General features: G+C 42.4%; 1 protein-coding gene across 1 annotated transcript; it reads left to right on the top strand.

Moving 5' to 3' along the window:
- Positions 1-635: 635 nt before the first annotated feature.
- rin1b (Ras and Rab interactor 1b) lies at positions 636-16923 on the top strand. The gene is made up of 11 exons (XM_014986713.2): positions 636-855; positions 1213-1327; positions 2586-2658; positions 4199-4290; positions 5804-5985; positions 6094-6378; positions 6460-7006; positions 11070-11378; positions 11659-11790; positions 13098-13267; positions 16294-16923. The coding sequence occupies exons 1-11, from the start codon at positions 712-714 to the stop codon at positions 16615-16617; spliced, it is 2373 nt and encodes a 790-aa protein (XP_014842199.2). The 5' UTR covers positions 636-711; the 3' UTR covers positions 16618-16923.
- Positions 16924-17388: the final 465 nt, after the last annotated feature.

Here is a 17388-nt window from a genome sequence, read left to right on the forward strand (position 1 = left end):
ACATGAATAGGTGCGTTCGTCCAGAGCAAGCATCTTTTGATGACATTTCCCGTTACAGTGAAGACAGACAGACGTAGGAGAGGTGTGCAGCTCTCAGCACACAGAACAACATTTTGGCAGAGCGAGGAGCGAACAGAAGGTTGCGAAGCGGCTTTAAATATTCCGCAGCTTTGACATGAATTTCTGCAGAAGGCTAGTTAGCGAAAACACTTCCAGACGGCAGGTGAAAGTGTCTATCTGACCGATGCAACAGGTCGCCACCAAAGTGAAGAGCCTCACCAGAAACACCGACATGGCCGGCTCACACCATGCAGTGGCAAAACTGAAACAGCAACCATCAAAAAATGTGAAAACAGAACTTGTACACTGCAGGGGGTTTTCTAACCTGTCGTGACGCACAGACATGGCGAAATGAAAGAATGACGTTTTCTTTTTATATGTTAAAACATAGCCTATATTTGTACATTTATATAAACCATGATTAGTGATTAAATACCATGACGCATTAAAATGTAATTTATTTTGAAAAACTGGCTACTGTGTGCTGCTTTCAGGAGTGAAGAAAAAGTCCGAAGTAGAGGTAGAGAACGAGCAAAACCTGAATAAAAGCAAAGGAACTTCCAGACACATTTTGGTGGGAAAACTTGTATTATTATTTGAAGTCTAAATCAACGTATTCACGTTTTTGGACTTGTCTGATGTTCCTTGTAGATGCAGGAGGAGGACAGCACCCAGACAGGCTCGCAGCGGGCCTTCAGCGTCCTGGATCGCCTGCTGCTCACTCACCCCGTGTGGCTGCAGCTGTCGCTCAACCAAGACTCCGCCCTGTATGTGCTGCTCAGAGAGCCCGTTGGGGTAAATATTCACCTTAATAACACATTTATCATTTCTGGACCAATTCTTTACAATGACAGCTGCCATGTTGCCTCTTATTGTTGTCAAAAGTACAACAAATGCTCCTGGTGAACGCTACCTGATAGAAACTGGAATTATTAGTAGTCAAGGCAAGTTGGGAGCTATTTCCCCGACTTGGCCCTGCGTATTGAAGTAAAAAGGCTGGCAATGCCGTTTTAAATAAAATTTGGCAGCCAATTTTGGCAGGATTTAATCAAACGTCAGCTGTTACCAAACACTTCTGCTTATGTGCCTTGTCAAAAGTTTAAACTAAATCTGTTTTACACTTGTGTCCTGGACGGTTGTCGGTGCTTTCAGACCTTTTTGGTGCGGAAGTGCAGCTCCAGCCAGAGGAAGGTGCTGTGTTTGAGAGTGGCAGCCGACCGGAGTGCCTCCTCTGTCAAGGAGTGCTTCATCTGTGAGGAGGACTCCAGTGAGTATGAAGACAAGCCGCTGATGTCTACACAAAGTTACACGGATGCAAGTGCCGGTTCAATTTTAAGTTTTTTACGAGACTGAAAATACAAAGTCAAAATTCAGTTTTTAGCCAAGAGTAGTTAGCTTGAGTCCCTCAGCACAAAAACGATTAAGTCTTTTGACACAAAACAACATTGACTTTGTGATCAATGAATGCGGCGACCCTAGTGGTAGCCGGAGGGTATTGCAGCTTGATAAGCAACAGGAACAAAAAAAACATTTAATATTTTTCAAGAGCTAAAGTTCAAAAAGAAATATTTTTACTTCTAACAGTCAGACAGAGGTGAACAGTGATAGAAAAAAGCAGCACCTCTTCGTTCTGCTCATGTATAGCCTAGCATTAGCACTGCAGCACAGCTATTTGATTGCAGGAAGTTTGAAAATCAGCAGTTTAAAGTTGTGAAAAGTGAATAGGTTTTCTAGTTTTTAAATAATGATGGCAATAAGTAGTCAATATGATGAAAACTCAATTTCTGTATCTATGGGAAGCTATTAAATCCAAGAAAACACTAAAAACAAACTTCAGTGCATAATTCAAGACGTTTGTGTTTGGTCTTGTGTTTTAATTAACATGCCTTTATGGGCAATAAATCTTATACCACACTGAAAAGCCTTAATTCCCACGAAATCAGGGGTTTCAAACTCCAATCCCCGACGTCCTGTGTCCTGCAACTTTTAGGAATGTTCCTGGTCCAACACAACTGAATCAAATGGCTGAATGCAATTACATTTTTCAACCCTAATTATGAGATTCAGCCTTGCTAACGCAAAGACAGAGCGAAATGTTGCAGGACTGGAGTTTGTGACTCCTGCTTCAGATGGCGCCAGGTTTGTCAGAAAAGCTTTCCAAGTCCTCTCAGCCGACGCCAGCTCATTTCTGGCGAAGGAAAAACAAGGCATCTCTCTTCACTGGAGACAGTTGAGTAGGTTTAGGATATGTTTACAATTTTCTAACAAAAATAACACATTAGCATTTCTCCCTTTTTAAAAAAAAAAAAAAAACTTGGACTATAGGCAGCCTCAGAGAGTCAGTCAGTTGGACAGTTTGAAGCATCCTGAGAACAGCAGTCCGACAAATCTACAAAGTTAGCAGTCCTGCATGACTCGTCTCTGCAGGAGGTGTCATGGCTGCTTCATATTATTTTTGACAGCTCCTCCTGAAACAAACTAGTCTTTCACTGCTGTCAGTCAATCTCTTTCTGTTCTGTGAGCAGCGTTCGCCTTGGAGAGCTCAGCACTCAGCTTTCCGGACTTGTGTCGTCTGGTGGCCTTCTACTGTATCAGCAGGTAATATTTCATACAAAAAAAAAAAAAAAAGAAAAGATTCACAGTGCAGATGCCAGCATGCAGACAACTCTGCCCCGGAATATTTTCATTTGGTATTTTCTTGTCGAGGTTGCAATATCCACATGTATCCTGCAGAATAGTGACAATCAGGCTACTTTGGCTACTCTTAGTATTGTTTACAAATTATTTTTTATCAAGCTCCCAGAAAATTATTTTTTTTTTTTTAGATTACTGTTATTTTCCTTTTTAACAATCCACTTCGTTCAGAGTTAAGAATGATTTCAGAACAAAATGAAGATTAAACTGAAGGGACGATCCGGTATTGTGTCAACAGGCAACAAGCAATGATAATAATTTGAAAAAAATGTAAAGCTAATAATTAAATGCATTTATTTTATTTTTACAGCAACTGCACTTGAGTAAAAATGTTGCGTTGCACTCAAGTGTGAAGCCTATTTTTATTTAATTTCTCACTCCCCGTTGGGAGATAAAAGACCAAATGGCAGAAATTCAGTAAAAAAAATATCTGGCATGGGGACACGACAGATTGTGGTTGGATGTTCAGCTGTTTGTCTTCTCTTCTGACCAGGATGTCTCAAGTCAACTTAAATATTTTCTGGCTTTAAGTTTAAATGTTAGCGCTCTCTAGTAGTAATTATCAATGAAGGCTGCTCTCAGAAATGCTCCATTTTAATTACACTGCTGTTCGCATTAATCAAGCATTACTAAATGCTGCTCCCATCCGTAACATTCAGCCCGTTAGCATCAGCGCTACAAGCTAGCAGATCATTCTGAGCTGCGTTAGCTAGACATATCATATCTTCTCAGAGAAGCTTTATCAAATTCCTTTAGTCTTTTCTTCTTCACTAATTTAAGATTTGGTATTTTTCTAGACAGGATCAGATATTTTGTCCTAAACAGAGTTTCTGCACTAAGCTGCTCCAACAGAGGGTTAGCTTGGTTAAAAAAGCTACAATAATGTTCTGACAAGACATCAATAAAAACACTGGTAGCTTTACCCTTCGTTCCTTGGACTATATTTCACTTAACCCTGACTGAACACCAGCTGTCTTCAATAAACTCTTGTCCTGCTCCTGCTGACAATGTTTTCTTTTGGAGTAGTTTACTGAAGCGCTAGCTTAACTTGCTCTATGTTTTCATAGGCCTCTGTTGATGCTGTCATTAAAATGTCAGGAGAATCAGAATAAAATGCACATATTACTCCATAAGTTTGATCAAAAAACAGCTGAAGAACCACCTCAATTTATTCATCACACACTGCGTAATGATGACATCATTGAAATGCATATTCCACAGAGAAATGTTGCACTTCTTCTACAAAGGTGACCAGACTCATTGACAGTTTTGCTAGTAACATATTTCCAGGCAGTTCTGCCTAATCCTGTGCGTTGGTAACACTGAGATTTCTGGGATCTTTGGCAGACAAAATTGTAAACTCTGATCTCAATCATTTGAAAATCGCCTTTCCCGTTTATATTACACATTGTTTTCATTCGATTTCTACTTTTTGTTTCTCCAGAGATGTACTGCCGTTCCCTCTTCAGCTACCAGAGGCCATCGCCAAAGCCACAACACACCGGCAGCTGGAAGCCATCTCACACATGGGGCAGGGTAAACCTATCACTAATTCACACATGAAAAATGCATCAAAAATGTCTACGTTTGGAATTGCATTTAGAAGTAGAATTGGGGTAAAACATGTAATACGCTCTTCTACGTCTACAAGAATTATATGTAATGGAAAATAACGAGTCGCGCATTCCTCATCTATAAATCAAAGACAAGCTGCACTTTCCGTGCTACTGTTTGTTTTCACGGCTCACTGGCTAAATCTGACAGATTCCCCTTGTCACTACGACTAACAGAGTGAAGAATGTCTGCGTATCAGTTGTGAGAAAGTCAACTGTGTGAAGAAGTGACTGCCAGTCTGAATCTATTTTAACACAGGAACATGTGCTGTTGTGCTGCAGCAGCAAAGAGCGAGGTGCGACTTCATGATGGCCGAAAGTGATAAGCAGATTCTGGAGTAGTGTAGTCTGCTCATGTGGAAATGATTTCTGTTTCAGTTTTTCCGTCCTGGATTTGATCAAAGCATGAGAACGTTTTTAAAAGGAGCCTGTCGGCGAGTTTGTGTTTGTATATCAGACTATATAATGCTGCTTAGTTGGATATTCCTTTTTAATATGAGCAAAACTTCAGATAAGACTGAAGTTAAACATAGAAATACCAGACTGCTTTGAACCAGTTTTGAGCAATGTGTTCTTTTCGGGATTTAATTAAAATTTTAAGATGAGAAAAGCTGATTGGCTGACTAGCTGAAGCCTAAATCCAAACTGATTTTGCATAAACACCAGGTAATGAACATAAGGAGCAGATATTCAGCTGTGTGTTGCTGTTGATTTAATGCTGACTAATTTCCAATTGAAGCATTGAATTCAAATATGTAGCAATAGATTCTCTAAGTTATGTTCAAGAACTTAGAAAACCATCGTTCTGGGTTGTAAAACCAGAAATGAGCACTGGGAAATCTGAATGTCCTTCTTTTTAAGGATTGTGGAGAAAGATTTCAGTAAACTAATCAGAATTTTGAAGTTGTATTCCAATCTTCAATTACTGATTTGACCTGAGTCTGATTTTCTTTTAAGAACTATAACATAAGAATATATGAGAACGCCAATCTTTTTGTAGCCTTACCAGCTTGAGAGGTCTTTTATTATTATTCTAGGACCAGAGGCAACGTCACACTGGGTGTGTGAAAGAGCAGTTGATCGTTTTTGGCTGGCATTACAAAAACAGCAATATTTGTATTTATTTCATGACAAAGATTAGATTGTAGTTTCATTAATTGTGAGAATTTCTAAAAGGCAAAACATCTCGGATAAATCGTAACTTGATATAGGAGACACGGTGTTCATTTAGCTTCTTACGTGTCTGTGTTTCCTGACATTTGCTTCTTTACTCAGTAGCAGCATCCACACCATAAAGCATTAATGACAGAGCAACAGTCTAGCTTGTATAACTGGTTATAGAGTTGAATTTCAGCCTGATATGCATTGTTAGCGCTTCATTAGTTTCTATCTACCCGATTTCTTAAATGTGAACTTCTTGGATTGTTTCCCGTTAGATTTCTGGAGTGCACCAAGTGCTGTAGACATCCAAAATGGCCCTCTGGGGTCCATTGCATCCACCAGCGGCGCCAATGCCCAAATGGCGGGAACTCAAGACCGATGTTCCCTGTTCATGCGAGGCAAACAAGGCAAGGTCTGCTTCATCAACCCCCTGTTTCTTCAGCTGGAGGTTTGCAAGGTCAGTCACAAACCTGGAAAAAACAACAACAAGAAAAAAGATTTCTACTACGACTACAAATTGAAATTTATGTCGTCTTGCTTTGAATCTAATCTTTCCAAACTGCAGCAGTCACAGCACACGAACCACAGCGCCTCCAACAAGCGGCACCGCTTCAAGCGCAGCATGCGTCTCCGGCTCTCGGAGTCCTCCATGAATCTGTCCCTCGAAGGGGTCGGCTCCTTCTCGCCGCCCCCGTCACTGGAGCAGCCCGGAGGATCGGAGGGGCTGCAGAAAGCCAGCCCAAATCCACAGAGACGAGTTCACGCAGGGGCCGGTGTCCTGAGGAGAACCCCCGCAGTGTCGCCGGGCTCAGCAGAGGAAGACGACATGATGGCCATATATGTGCCACAGGTCAGTCCTGAGGTTGAACTTCAAAGTTTCTACACACTTTAAAATAAAATAAAAAATCCACTGACTCCTCTCTTGTTCAAGACATCTGCTGCTGCTGCTGCTGCTGCTGACGAGACACCCAAGTTCCAGCAAGAGGCAGGAATCGAGGGAACGGTTCTGGGCTTGGAGCGCCGTCCGGCTCCGTCCCTGGCTGAACTTGACAGCTGCAGCTCCTTCAGCAGCATGGACGACGAACACGACTCCGATTCAGAACCCGAAAGCATGGCCCAAATCCAGACAAACACCTTCCACCGCCCGCCGCTCGTCCGCTCCCGAGGCCGCGGCGGGATGCATCGCATGAGCGAAGCTTTCGTGTGCTTTTTCGCGCCCGACAAGCGCCTGACCCGGCTGGTGGAGGAGCTGGCCCGAGACAGGCGCTCGGTGTTCGGGGGCATGGTTCAGGACTTCCTCCAGGAACAGAGGAAGGTGCTGAAAAGTTTGCTGAGCTCCGCGTCGCCGTCTCTCGGTGTAACTTCGGTGCAGCTTCTGCAAAGTCTGCGCCTCTTCCTGTCGCAGGCGAAGTGTTGCTTGCTGGACAGCAGAGAACTGGAGCCTCCCATTGAAACCCTAGTGCCAGAAAACGAGAAAGGTAAGAAACGCTCCAGACTGGTCCAAACGCTTTGTTCGACGGGTTTGTACACATCATTTTGTTGGCACAGTTTAATGTAATTCAGGCACCTTAAAGTACAAAAAGGACCAGGGATTCCTCTTGAACGTCATTTTCAAGTGTTTTACATTCCCGCGATAATCACTGAAATGATGATTTCATTTTATTATGTGGAAAAAAAACTCAGTTTCCACTGCTACTCATATTCCTACCCTTCCTTTTGCTCTTCCTGTTGATCCTTAAGTTGAAGCCACAAGGAGTAGCGGTTCAAATAAGTCAATTTAATGGTCAGTACTATTCTTAGGTATCTATCTCTCAATTACCTCTTCTTTATTAATGTCTTTCTATTGGTTTCCTTGGGTTTTTTTATTCAGTTAGGGGTTGTTTCTTGTCCTGTTTCTGCAAATTTTCTAAATTTTTCTTCCTTGTGTGCACGTTCTCTGGTCTGTCCCACTTTGAAGAAAAAATGTCATCTGTATCTTATCATATTGAGATGTCGGAATAAAGAGTAGAGTGGAAATTTCGTAAGCGTCTTTGATTGGAAATAATGATGAGATCCTTTTTAACTGCAGAGCTGTGTAACGTCACTCACACAGTCAAACAGTTTCTGTTTCTTAAGGCTCTTTATGGAAAACAAATGAGTAAATCAGAGCTTTCCCCAATCGGACATATTGATTTTAAAACGGTCTTTTGCTGAATTATTTTTTAATATCCTGTGTTATTGTACAAGTTATATATTTTTTATTCAATAAAGAAAATAACCAGCCATATATGATATTATAAGGGTGTAATTTAAAAGGACTGCCGTCCTTTTAAATTAAGTGTTATTTGCAAGGTTTCCTCCAGAACAATTGCAGTCATTCATCCTGTGGCACTTTGTGTTTTCCAGTTAAAAGAAATGTTGAAAGTTGACAGGAATTTTTAAAATATCTCTTGATAATTATGTTATTGAATGACTGGAAGATTAACACCTGAACACAGTCTTAAAAAATGCAAACATTTAAAAAACAAGCAAGGCTCAGCCTGGTGGGGGCACAAGAAAAGCGTGGTGGCCCGCCAGGCTTGTAAAACACTGGGGGAAACCCTGATTTGTCTGTACTTGGATTTTTTTTTACAGTATTTGAAAATCCTAATGATGAGGATTGAGGCATCATTGTTTTAATTTAGTGTTAAAACAGTTGAATTCATCCATCTCAGCTAAAAAAAATATATCTGGAAGGAGTCAATTAACAAGACAAAGTATCGGAAAGAAAAATGCTGAAAAAAGAGGAAGCATTAAGGCCAGCTGGAGTCAGAGGTTTTATGGAAGCAGACGTGGTGGGAGAAAGAAGCTGTCAGCACAGAGCAGGCTGTGTAGTAGTAAAGTGCTGGTTGGAGGGGGTGGTCGTGTTGTCTCTGATATTTAACAAGCGGCGTCGGGATAGCCCTGCCTGATGCGCACAAGCTTCCCGTTCAAAGACGTTACAGGAGGAAAGTGGTTGGTTCTGTTGACACAGCACTGTGCGTAGGATTTTTCCCTTTTTTTGGGCTTCTTTGTGCGTGCCTCACAGGTGTTTTTTGGTGTGTAATGAGACTGATGGTTGCCCATCCTCTCATCCTTCCTCCTTTCCTTCCTTCTTTCCTTTCTGCGCTGCGATTCTGATTTATCTCTCATTGCGTCGGTGGGAGGCATTTGCATTTTTTTTTCCCTCTTCCCCCTCGTTTATCATAAAAAGATATCAGAGTCCCACGCTCACTTGAAAAGCTGCACGATTCGCTGGAGGGTGGGTGGGAGACGTAGAAATAGACAGGTTACTTGGAAAGTGTAATCAGTTACAGGTCTGTGAGTAACAGCTTTAAAAAAAAAAAAAAAATCTACTCACCTTTCTGCCAAAGCTGTCTGTAACGGAGCAGTAATCGCGTTACATGTAACGTGTCGGAGGGAGGAGCGAGGAAGAGGAGTGATTGATCACAGGGACAGGGTTAGTGTAGTAAGGTGGATGGAGGAGAGATGTGTGGGATTGTACAGGAGGGAAACATGATGGAGGGGGAGGAAGAGATTGATGAGAAGTGGAAAATATTGAGTCAGGACTGCCCACTGACTACGCTGAGAGGGTCTCCACGTGCGTGCGAGAGCGCGCATGTGCACGGACACGAGGCTGGATATTATTAATTACTGTTGCCAGGCCGAAAACAACAACATTACTTTTACGGACACACGGGCTGTCTCTCTGACAAAACAAAAACAAAAGTAAACTAATTTGTCTTCAAAGCTACAGTGTGGCAAATGTGAAATATTTGAGAGAGAATTAGACCCCGAGGTGGAAATCAAATGTTACTGGCATTCCTGATGAAGATGTACAAAATAGTTAAAGAGCAAGTTAAGGCTTTTTGGAGTGATTATAACACTGGTCAACATCTAAAAAAAATAAATAATTGTCTGGGGGTTTTCAATTGTTTTAGGGTAATTTTGATGTGCTGAATCCCAAAGTCACATTGGTTTTGTTCAATCAGGTCAAATTTCTGAACTATGGATGCAACATTCAGCATCAAAATGCAGGACTTGTTCTGATCGGTCTCCTGATAATCTGGGATCAATGATTGATGAGCAGGAGGAGAGATTCCATCAGGACAGAAAAGAGACGGAGAATTTTGCAGAAGGAAGACGTAATGTTCAATTCACATGTACTTTACCTTATCAGTGTTTATTATTAAATTTACAGAAATCCACGTTTGTAACATTTAACTAATACACTCTGTCAGAAAACATTTTTCTTTTTTTTTGTATGAGAAATATTAACGGAAATGAACTGATAATGTCACAAAAATGTCATCAATTTGTCAGAAGATCGGATCTCTCTGAATCAAATTAGAATAAAAACCTGACCTGACTGAGAAAAATAAATGCCAGATTTGGATTCAGCGGTGCAAAAATAGTCCTAATTCAGTAGAAAAAACAGACAACTTCCAAAACTATTTATTGTGTAACCCAGCGTTGTTAGCCAACAGAATTCATGTTAGCAAACGAAGCTACGCCGTGAAGCTAGTTCCTCTCACTGAAGTAAAAACACAACACTGTGAGCTTGTAGGAAAAGTAAGTACATCCTTAAAGTGGTGAAAAGTTGCACACCGTATGAATTATTTTTCAGGATCATCAGATTTTGACTGGGATGAATTTAAAATGAGAACAGGAATAGCTTAGCGCCACGCAGTCAGTTAGCTAACAAATAAAACAATAAGTTAGGGACTGGTTAGCTTAGAAGCATATTTGTGGTGTTTACTATTCTAACAACATTATAACTATACTATTAAGGTAAAAACATGTTGTTTTTTTATTATTTGCTGCATATTTATTAACTGTGCATTAGTTGCCCTTTTTGGCGCAGCATTTCAGGTTGGAGAGTATTTAAACTAATGACCTATTTTAGACGCCTTTGCCAATTAAAGCAACGATTTTGCTTCTGAAAAAAGTGCTTGAATTAATGTATTCAGTTGTTGTAGCTTTGTGTGGCTGATCGCCTCTTTATATTCAGTTCCTAATCTCACTTTAGAAACTTCATGTACTTGTATGTGACTGTCAATTAAGATTACAAACACACCAAAAAGAGGAAGTAAAATTAGAAAATGGATAAAAGCTTAACATCTGTAGCCAGTTACATTGTGTGTGTGTGTGTGTGTGTGTGTGTGTTATGCACTTAATTGAAAAATTTGTAAAAATGGAAATAACCCGTATGCTGCAACACTGGAAGACTTTAAGGCGACCTAAATGTAATTGACAAAATCCTGATTGCATGGATAAGTACCTCAGTACAAAAATAAACCGAAATCTTTTTCAGTCGTTGACTGCTCTTACAAATGATAAATTATTTATTTTGTATTGTCAAAACATGTTTGTTTTTCTTTATTATTATTATGGCTGATAATCTATTAATTACCATCACTGGTCAATGCATCCCTCTGGGCATATCGCCTGTTCCTGTGTGTTTTTTCTATCAAAATAAACCGCTCAGACGACAACGCCAAATCAATTGTCAGCTTCCTTCCTCCTCGTTTTCTCTTTTTGCAGACCTGGCGTTGGAGCGGGCTATGTTCTCCTGCATCCTCAGGCCTTTGAAGTGCCACCTCGAGAAAGCCCTGACCTCTTTCCACAGTCGCGACGGCTCCACCCAGTGCCTCACGCAGAACCTGCTCCGCCTGAAAGGGAACGGCGCCATGGAGCGGCTCGGCGTGCGTACGGGGGTCCCGGACGCCCGAGAGGTGGAGAGGGTGAAGCAGAAGCTGATCCTGATGCAGCGGACCCACTCGCCCATCGACAAAGTGCTCTTGCTGCTCCAAGTGTGCAAGTTCGTCCACAAGGCGATGGGGACGTTACACGGTGGGGCTGCCACACGTCCGACGAGTTCACTGCGAAGCCTTGCGAATTGTAGCACATGTTTGTTTTTAATGTCAAAATTCTGATTTTTATCCATTTCTTCACGACACCAAATTCACCAGATATGTCCCAACCAGGTAGCACTATTGTGTGACATGACAGTGTTGCTGTGTTTGATAAAAATCTTGTATTCCAGACATAATTTAAACACACTGTGTAATTATCTCACTTGAAATAGTAAACATCTTTTTTTTTTTGTTTTTCTTTTGTCCTTGTTTTACAGGACAGGACGTCAGCTGGGATGATTTCCTCCCTGCTCTGTCCTATGTGATAGTTGAATGTAACAGGCCTCACCTGCTGGTGGAGGTGGAGTACATGATGGAGCTGCTGGAGCCCTCGTGGCTCGGTGGAGAAGGTACGACCCTAACCCAAGCAAAGATGCTAACAAAGATGTCACGATTTGTAAGTTTGTTGTGTTTGTTTCGTATCGTCACACGGAGATGCTTGATGTTAAGTTTCTTATTGTGTCAGTTTTATGCCAGATGTAACAGGACGCACACTGTTACATCTGGCATAAAACTTCCAAAAGGTTCCTAAAAAATTCGACTTTTCTCTTGTTTGGAGATCATCAAGATGTTTTTTTTTGGGTTTTTTTTTCAAATGTGAGATGGACTTTTATTTTGTTTTTGGTCAGCTGTGATTTTCGCCTTGAACTCCTCCATGGATGTGTTTCGTATCTTAGCAGTAGCTGAATCAGGAACAGCGATCTAAAACTGAGGAAAATGAGGCTGCGTTTGTTAAGTTTTGGGAATTAGGAGAGCAAAAATGCAGATGAAGGCCACTTCATGTAGAGTTCAAATAAAGGAAATAAGTAAAAGGAAAAACTCCTGAAAGTGGCCAAGGACATCACAGTATGGAGCACAGGTAGCATGAGGATAGGGACATAGTGAGCTTATAGACTGAGGTAATCGCTACCAGAAATGCTTTAAATTTCCAACATATTTAAAAAGAAAGAAAAAAAGTATTTTCTCACCTCATAGTAGAGAATGACACTGAGTTAAGAGGAGCTTAATCAGGGTAATGTGGAACAGCTGCGAAGGGAGAATGCTAAGCAACTGAGACTGATTGACACAAAAAGCATAAACTGAGCTTAAATACACAAGAATAACACGGAGAATAAGCAACAATACACAACCAGAACAGAGGCCAAGCAAAAATAAATGAAATAATAAACATCACCTAACCATAATAATAATTTTAAAAAAAACTGAGGGAAATGAACCATTACCAAAAAGGTTTGACCCAAGTCAACAGTTCAAGGCAATGCTATTAAATAATACCGAGGAGATGCATGTAAACCTCTGACTTTTGAAGACATTAAAAAATAAATCTCTTCTCTTTCATTATTGTGATACTTAGTAAATAAACAATAATTCTGGTGATTCGTATCAACCTGAAACAGGAGAAGTTTAGTCTGATTTGACTTCAGACTGAGGAAAAAACAGGTGGATGTGTCTTTTTATTCAGTGCATACACATCTCTGGCTTCAGCTGCTGCACCGTTAGCTACTGAATAATTACCCCTGTCATAACTTAGCTGTTGCCTAAAAATATCTCTGTTGTAGCCGATCGTCAAAGTCGTTGTTTTACTAGCAACACACACTAAATACGTTTCTTTCCTCCCACCACCTGTTTTTTTTTTTTTCTTTCTTTCTGCCTCCAGGTGGGTACTACCTGACCAGCGTCTATGCTAGCCTGTGTCTGATCCAGAGCCTGGAGCAGGATCAACCGTTCTCCGGCTGCCTGACGCCACAAGTGCAGGAAGCTCTGAAGGAGTGGAGCTGCAGACGGACCCTGGAGGCCCAGAAACAAAAGGAGACCCAGCAGAGCCAAGTAGGCACAGGCTCTCTGTTCATTGTAGTGGGTTTGCTGTGGAGGGATTTGTTCTACTATCACTGCACATGCTTCCATTTCACAGTTTGTCCTGCTGCCACTTATCACTGTCGTAGCATAACACACTTTTACTTTTCGCCAGCCGTACGGTTTAGGTTTGTTTCTCTCTAATGCATGTTTCTTCTATGTGGCATGTTTCCAAATTATTCCATCTAGTAATTGCACTTGCTAATTTTTTTTTATATCTTCTTCAGATTTTAAGTTGATTTAAGAAAACATCTGAAAATATCTTAGTTTGAGCTTTCATCAGTTTTATAAGCAAATAACTCCTAAAATTGATTGATTGATTGATTGATTGATTGATTGATTGAATTGGAAAGAATGCATCCAATTCTTTCCATCAAGTTCAAATTTAGATTAAATTGGGGGCTGCACAGTGGTGCAGTTGGTAGAGCTGTTGCCTTGCAGCAAGAAGGCTCTGGGTTCGATTCCCGGCCCGGGTTTTTCTGCATGGAGTTTGCATGTTCTCCCTGTGCATGTGTGGGTTCTCTCTGGGTACTCCGGTTTCCTCCCACAGTCCAAAAACATGACTGTCAGGTTAATTGGGCTCTCTATGTTCTCCCTAGGTGTGAGTGTGTGTGTGCATGGTTGTTTGTCTGTCTCTCTGTTGCCCTGCGACAGACTGGCGACCTGTCCAGGGTGACCCCGCCTCTCACCCAGAACGTTAGCTGGAGATCGGCACCCACAAATGTGCACAGAAAATGGATGGATGGATGGAGCGTATTGAGTTGAATTGATAACTTTCAATTGATAAGCATGTGGTGGCAGTGGGAAGGAAAGACTCTGAATAAACAGGAAGAAAACCTCCAGAAGAACCAAGCTAAGTGAGAGCCACCGTCTGCCATGATTGACAAGGAGACAGAAAAAAAAGCACACAAAGCACTGGCCTGAGATTTCTTTGCCATGGAAACAAAAAAAATAATGATTTTCTTTAGTGACTCAGTCCATAAAGAATAAATATAGCTCATCATGGAGTCGCTGAGCCATGACTATTTTCAATGGCGATGAACAAACCCAAACCGTAAAGCTCAACACAGCAGATGAACAGAAAAGCTGAGAAAGAACGCGCATAAAGTTCCACCGACAGCTAGGTCAGCAACTCCACCCAGAAACAAGAGCACGGCTAAATACTTTCCATGAAAATAAAAAAGCAAAGTTAATACCTTCACTGACTTTTAGAACCTGGGCTACTTTCTTTGAAAAAGCAACGCAAAGTTAATAGGAACAACGACGTCGTTGACTCCATCCAGAAAAAAAAAAACACATCTGATCACACAAGCACCGAGTCCGGTGTCGCTCTCTATGGAAAGGGAAACAGAGAATGAATGCAAATTTGATGGAAGCAACATCTTCTATTCTGTACTTTCTATGACAGAAGCAGAAAAACAGAGAAAGTTAATGGTAGCAGTAGTTCCTTCAGTGTCTCCAACCAGGAAACCGTCACTCTCTAAGAAAAGAAAGAGGATGAGGAGGAGTGCAGAAACTCAGTGGCAGCTGTAACTGAATCCTTTCTGGAGAGATTACATACAATTTCAAATCTGTTCTGTCATCTTATAAATGGTCAAACGACAACGTCACGAAAAACACCAAAAGATAATCCATCCACAAAGGCACAGACATAACAGTAATTAATTACACTGATGGCAGCATCATCTAATTGTCCTACATCTGTGACGTTGGCAGCCAGGCCGAAGCAGTCACGCACGTTTGACGGGAATTTTTTTATTTTTTTTTATCAAGTTGTAATTATTTTTACGGATGCTTGAAGGTTTTCAAAAGTGAGACAGGATTTTCAGATTTTTTTTTTTCCAGAGGTAATCCCTTTGATCTGAAGCCACCAGCTTACAACTGGACTTCCCCTAAAGCGATAGCACTCTCTTGCTTACATTTATTATTATTTTTTTGCCTACTCTCCCTTTTATCACCTCTTCCTGTCGGTGTAACAGGTCCGCCAGAAGCCATTGAAAAAGGAAAAACAAAAAAAGGAATTCATTGTCATCCACGTTTCCATCTCGTCACGTGGTGCTTCGCCTGGCTTCAAATAGCCCATCTAACTCACCCGGCAGCCAGATTTTCCACTGACACAGGCGAGGATCAGTGAGCCAAGTGCTATGAAGAGGTGGGCGGTCAGATAACATGAAATTTATCGAGCTGCATCTACCCGTCGAAGCAGGCAAACACAATATGCACACGGACAGCGAGGAGCTCAGTGACTCTGTGAGTTTTGCTGACGGGAAGACCTGTTGACTGTCGATTCCTGACTGTGTTTTCTCTCGGTTCTGTTTGGGGGTTGTCTTTGGAGCCACTTGTGCGTTGTGTTTTCTCGTGGCTGGAAGTGTTTGCAGGATTGTCGGCGTGTTTGTGGAACAGGAGAAAGAGGATTTGCTCTGGTTCCTCGACACTGGGCTGTTTGGTGAGGGGATTATATGCCATGTCTTTTATGTGTGTGCGTTCTCTGTTCAGAGAGGTGTGAGGGCGTCTGTAGGTGGCTGAATCGGACATTATATAATGGCTAAAGTGTGCTTTCCGATGAGTGGCAATTGTCGATGCAGAAGCTTGTTTAGTTTCGTGCTTGATTGCCTCGATCGGCGTGGATCAGAGGGAAACTTTGGGAAAAGTTGGGATGGAGCTCCTGTGGGATTAATGTGCGCGAGTTAGCGGCGGATAAAAGAGCAGCGCCGCGAAAGATGAAGTTTATATAAAGCTTTTCCGACCCGGCTGACTGTGTGTGGGAAGCAGGAGCTTTGTTTTAGAGGCTGTTTCTTTTGTGAGCCTCATTTCGTCTCGTTTCCTGCAGCTTTCGCCGTTCTCATCCCTCACTCCTCCCCCTCTTTTGCCCTCACTCCATAAGCCTCTTGACCTCTGTTTGTCATCAACGCACAAAACGCGTTCACTCGTGTTTCTCTCTCTCTCTCTTTCTCTATCCGTCCATCTCTCCTCTCCTTCTCCCCCCGCCCCACCTGCAGAGGTGCGTTCGGATACTGTTCCAGGACGGGGAGCGGAGCGCCGTGCGGACGTTGCAGTGGAGAGCCGGCGAGACCAGCCAGGCCCTGGCACAGCTGTGCGCCTCCACCTTCGGAGTGTCCGACCCGCAGCAATACACACTGTTCTGGCGCAGCGGCGGCGAGATGAGGGCCCTGCCGCCCCAGGCCCAGCCCCAGGACCTGGCCAGCCACAGCGAGGGGGGGCCCTCGCTCTCCTACCTGAGGACCGACCACGACTTCAGCAAGATGCGGCGGCTCACCAGAGGTGGTGCCGTGGACCTGAGCGAGTCGGTGTGCGAGGAGTGAGTGGGAGGCACAGAGGAAGCAGCAGGAGGAGGAGGAGGAGATGGATGGATGGTGGGTGTTTTTCTCTGTCTCTTACTCTCTCTCTCTGCGTCTCCTCTCTCCGGCGGTGCGCTGTGCCTCGTCACGGGTCGGGACTCGTCGTGAAAAGCGACGGTCCTGATCCTACGTCCTGATCCTGAACGGACCAGAGCAAAAAGCAGAGACAACTTGCTGAGAGTTGTTGTGCCGCGCATTGAGGCCGCTTGTGTTAAAAGGAGTGTGCTATTTTGTGACATGGAAAATGTGTAATAAATGGATTTGATTGTTTCTTTTTTTGTTTTTGTTTTTTTGTTTTGTTTTTTTTCCTGCAACATGAACCCAGAGTTGTACCATGAAGAGATTACATCATTAAGAGACGCCGAGGCTCGAATCCAAAGAACACAAATTCTGAGAGACTACTGTTGCCTGGAAACAAAAAACCACTTCCTGTACGCACTTAGGGAGGCAAATTGTCCACCGTGGTGATGTAACCCTTTCACGTTGTAAGTCTGGGCTAAGTCTTAAAGACACTTGGATGTATTATTGCTTCACTTTCTGTGCAAAAAAAAAACTGCAGATGTTTCTCGGTGGGGGACGCGACCTTTCTGTGGTTCCATGAAACGTGGCCTCGCAAAAAAAAAGTGAGATGTGTTGCGGACAAGACCGAACTGCAGTACCAAAGTGACAGAACATGCATCATGAGGGTTTTTGAAAGAAGTGAGATTTGAAATCAGCTGTGCATAAGAGTCTCCC

This window comes from Poecilia mexicana, unplaced genomic scaffold (assembly GCF_051168715.1).
Source record: "Poecilia mexicana isolate PSO_F unplaced genomic scaffold, ASM5116871v1 scaffold_18, whole genome shotgun sequence".
Classification (NCBI taxonomy): domain Eukaryota; kingdom Metazoa; phylum Chordata; class Actinopteri; order Cyprinodontiformes; family Poeciliidae; genus Poecilia; species Poecilia mexicana.

Excerpts from the sequence above, each read along its gene's own strand:
- rin1b (XM_014986713.2), top strand. The coding sequence starts at position 712 with ATGCAGGAGGAGGACAGCACCCAGACAGGCTCGCAGCGGGCCTTCAGC. Across the intron at positions 856-1,212 it reads TGCTCAGAGAGCCCGTTGGG|ACCTTTTTGGTGCGGAAGTG; the intron begins GTAAATATTCAC and ends CGGTGCTTTCAG. Across the intron at positions 11,791-13,097 it reads CTCGTGGCTCGGTGGAGAAG|GTGGGTACTACCTGACCAGC; the intron begins GTACGACCCTAA and ends TTCTGCCTCCAG.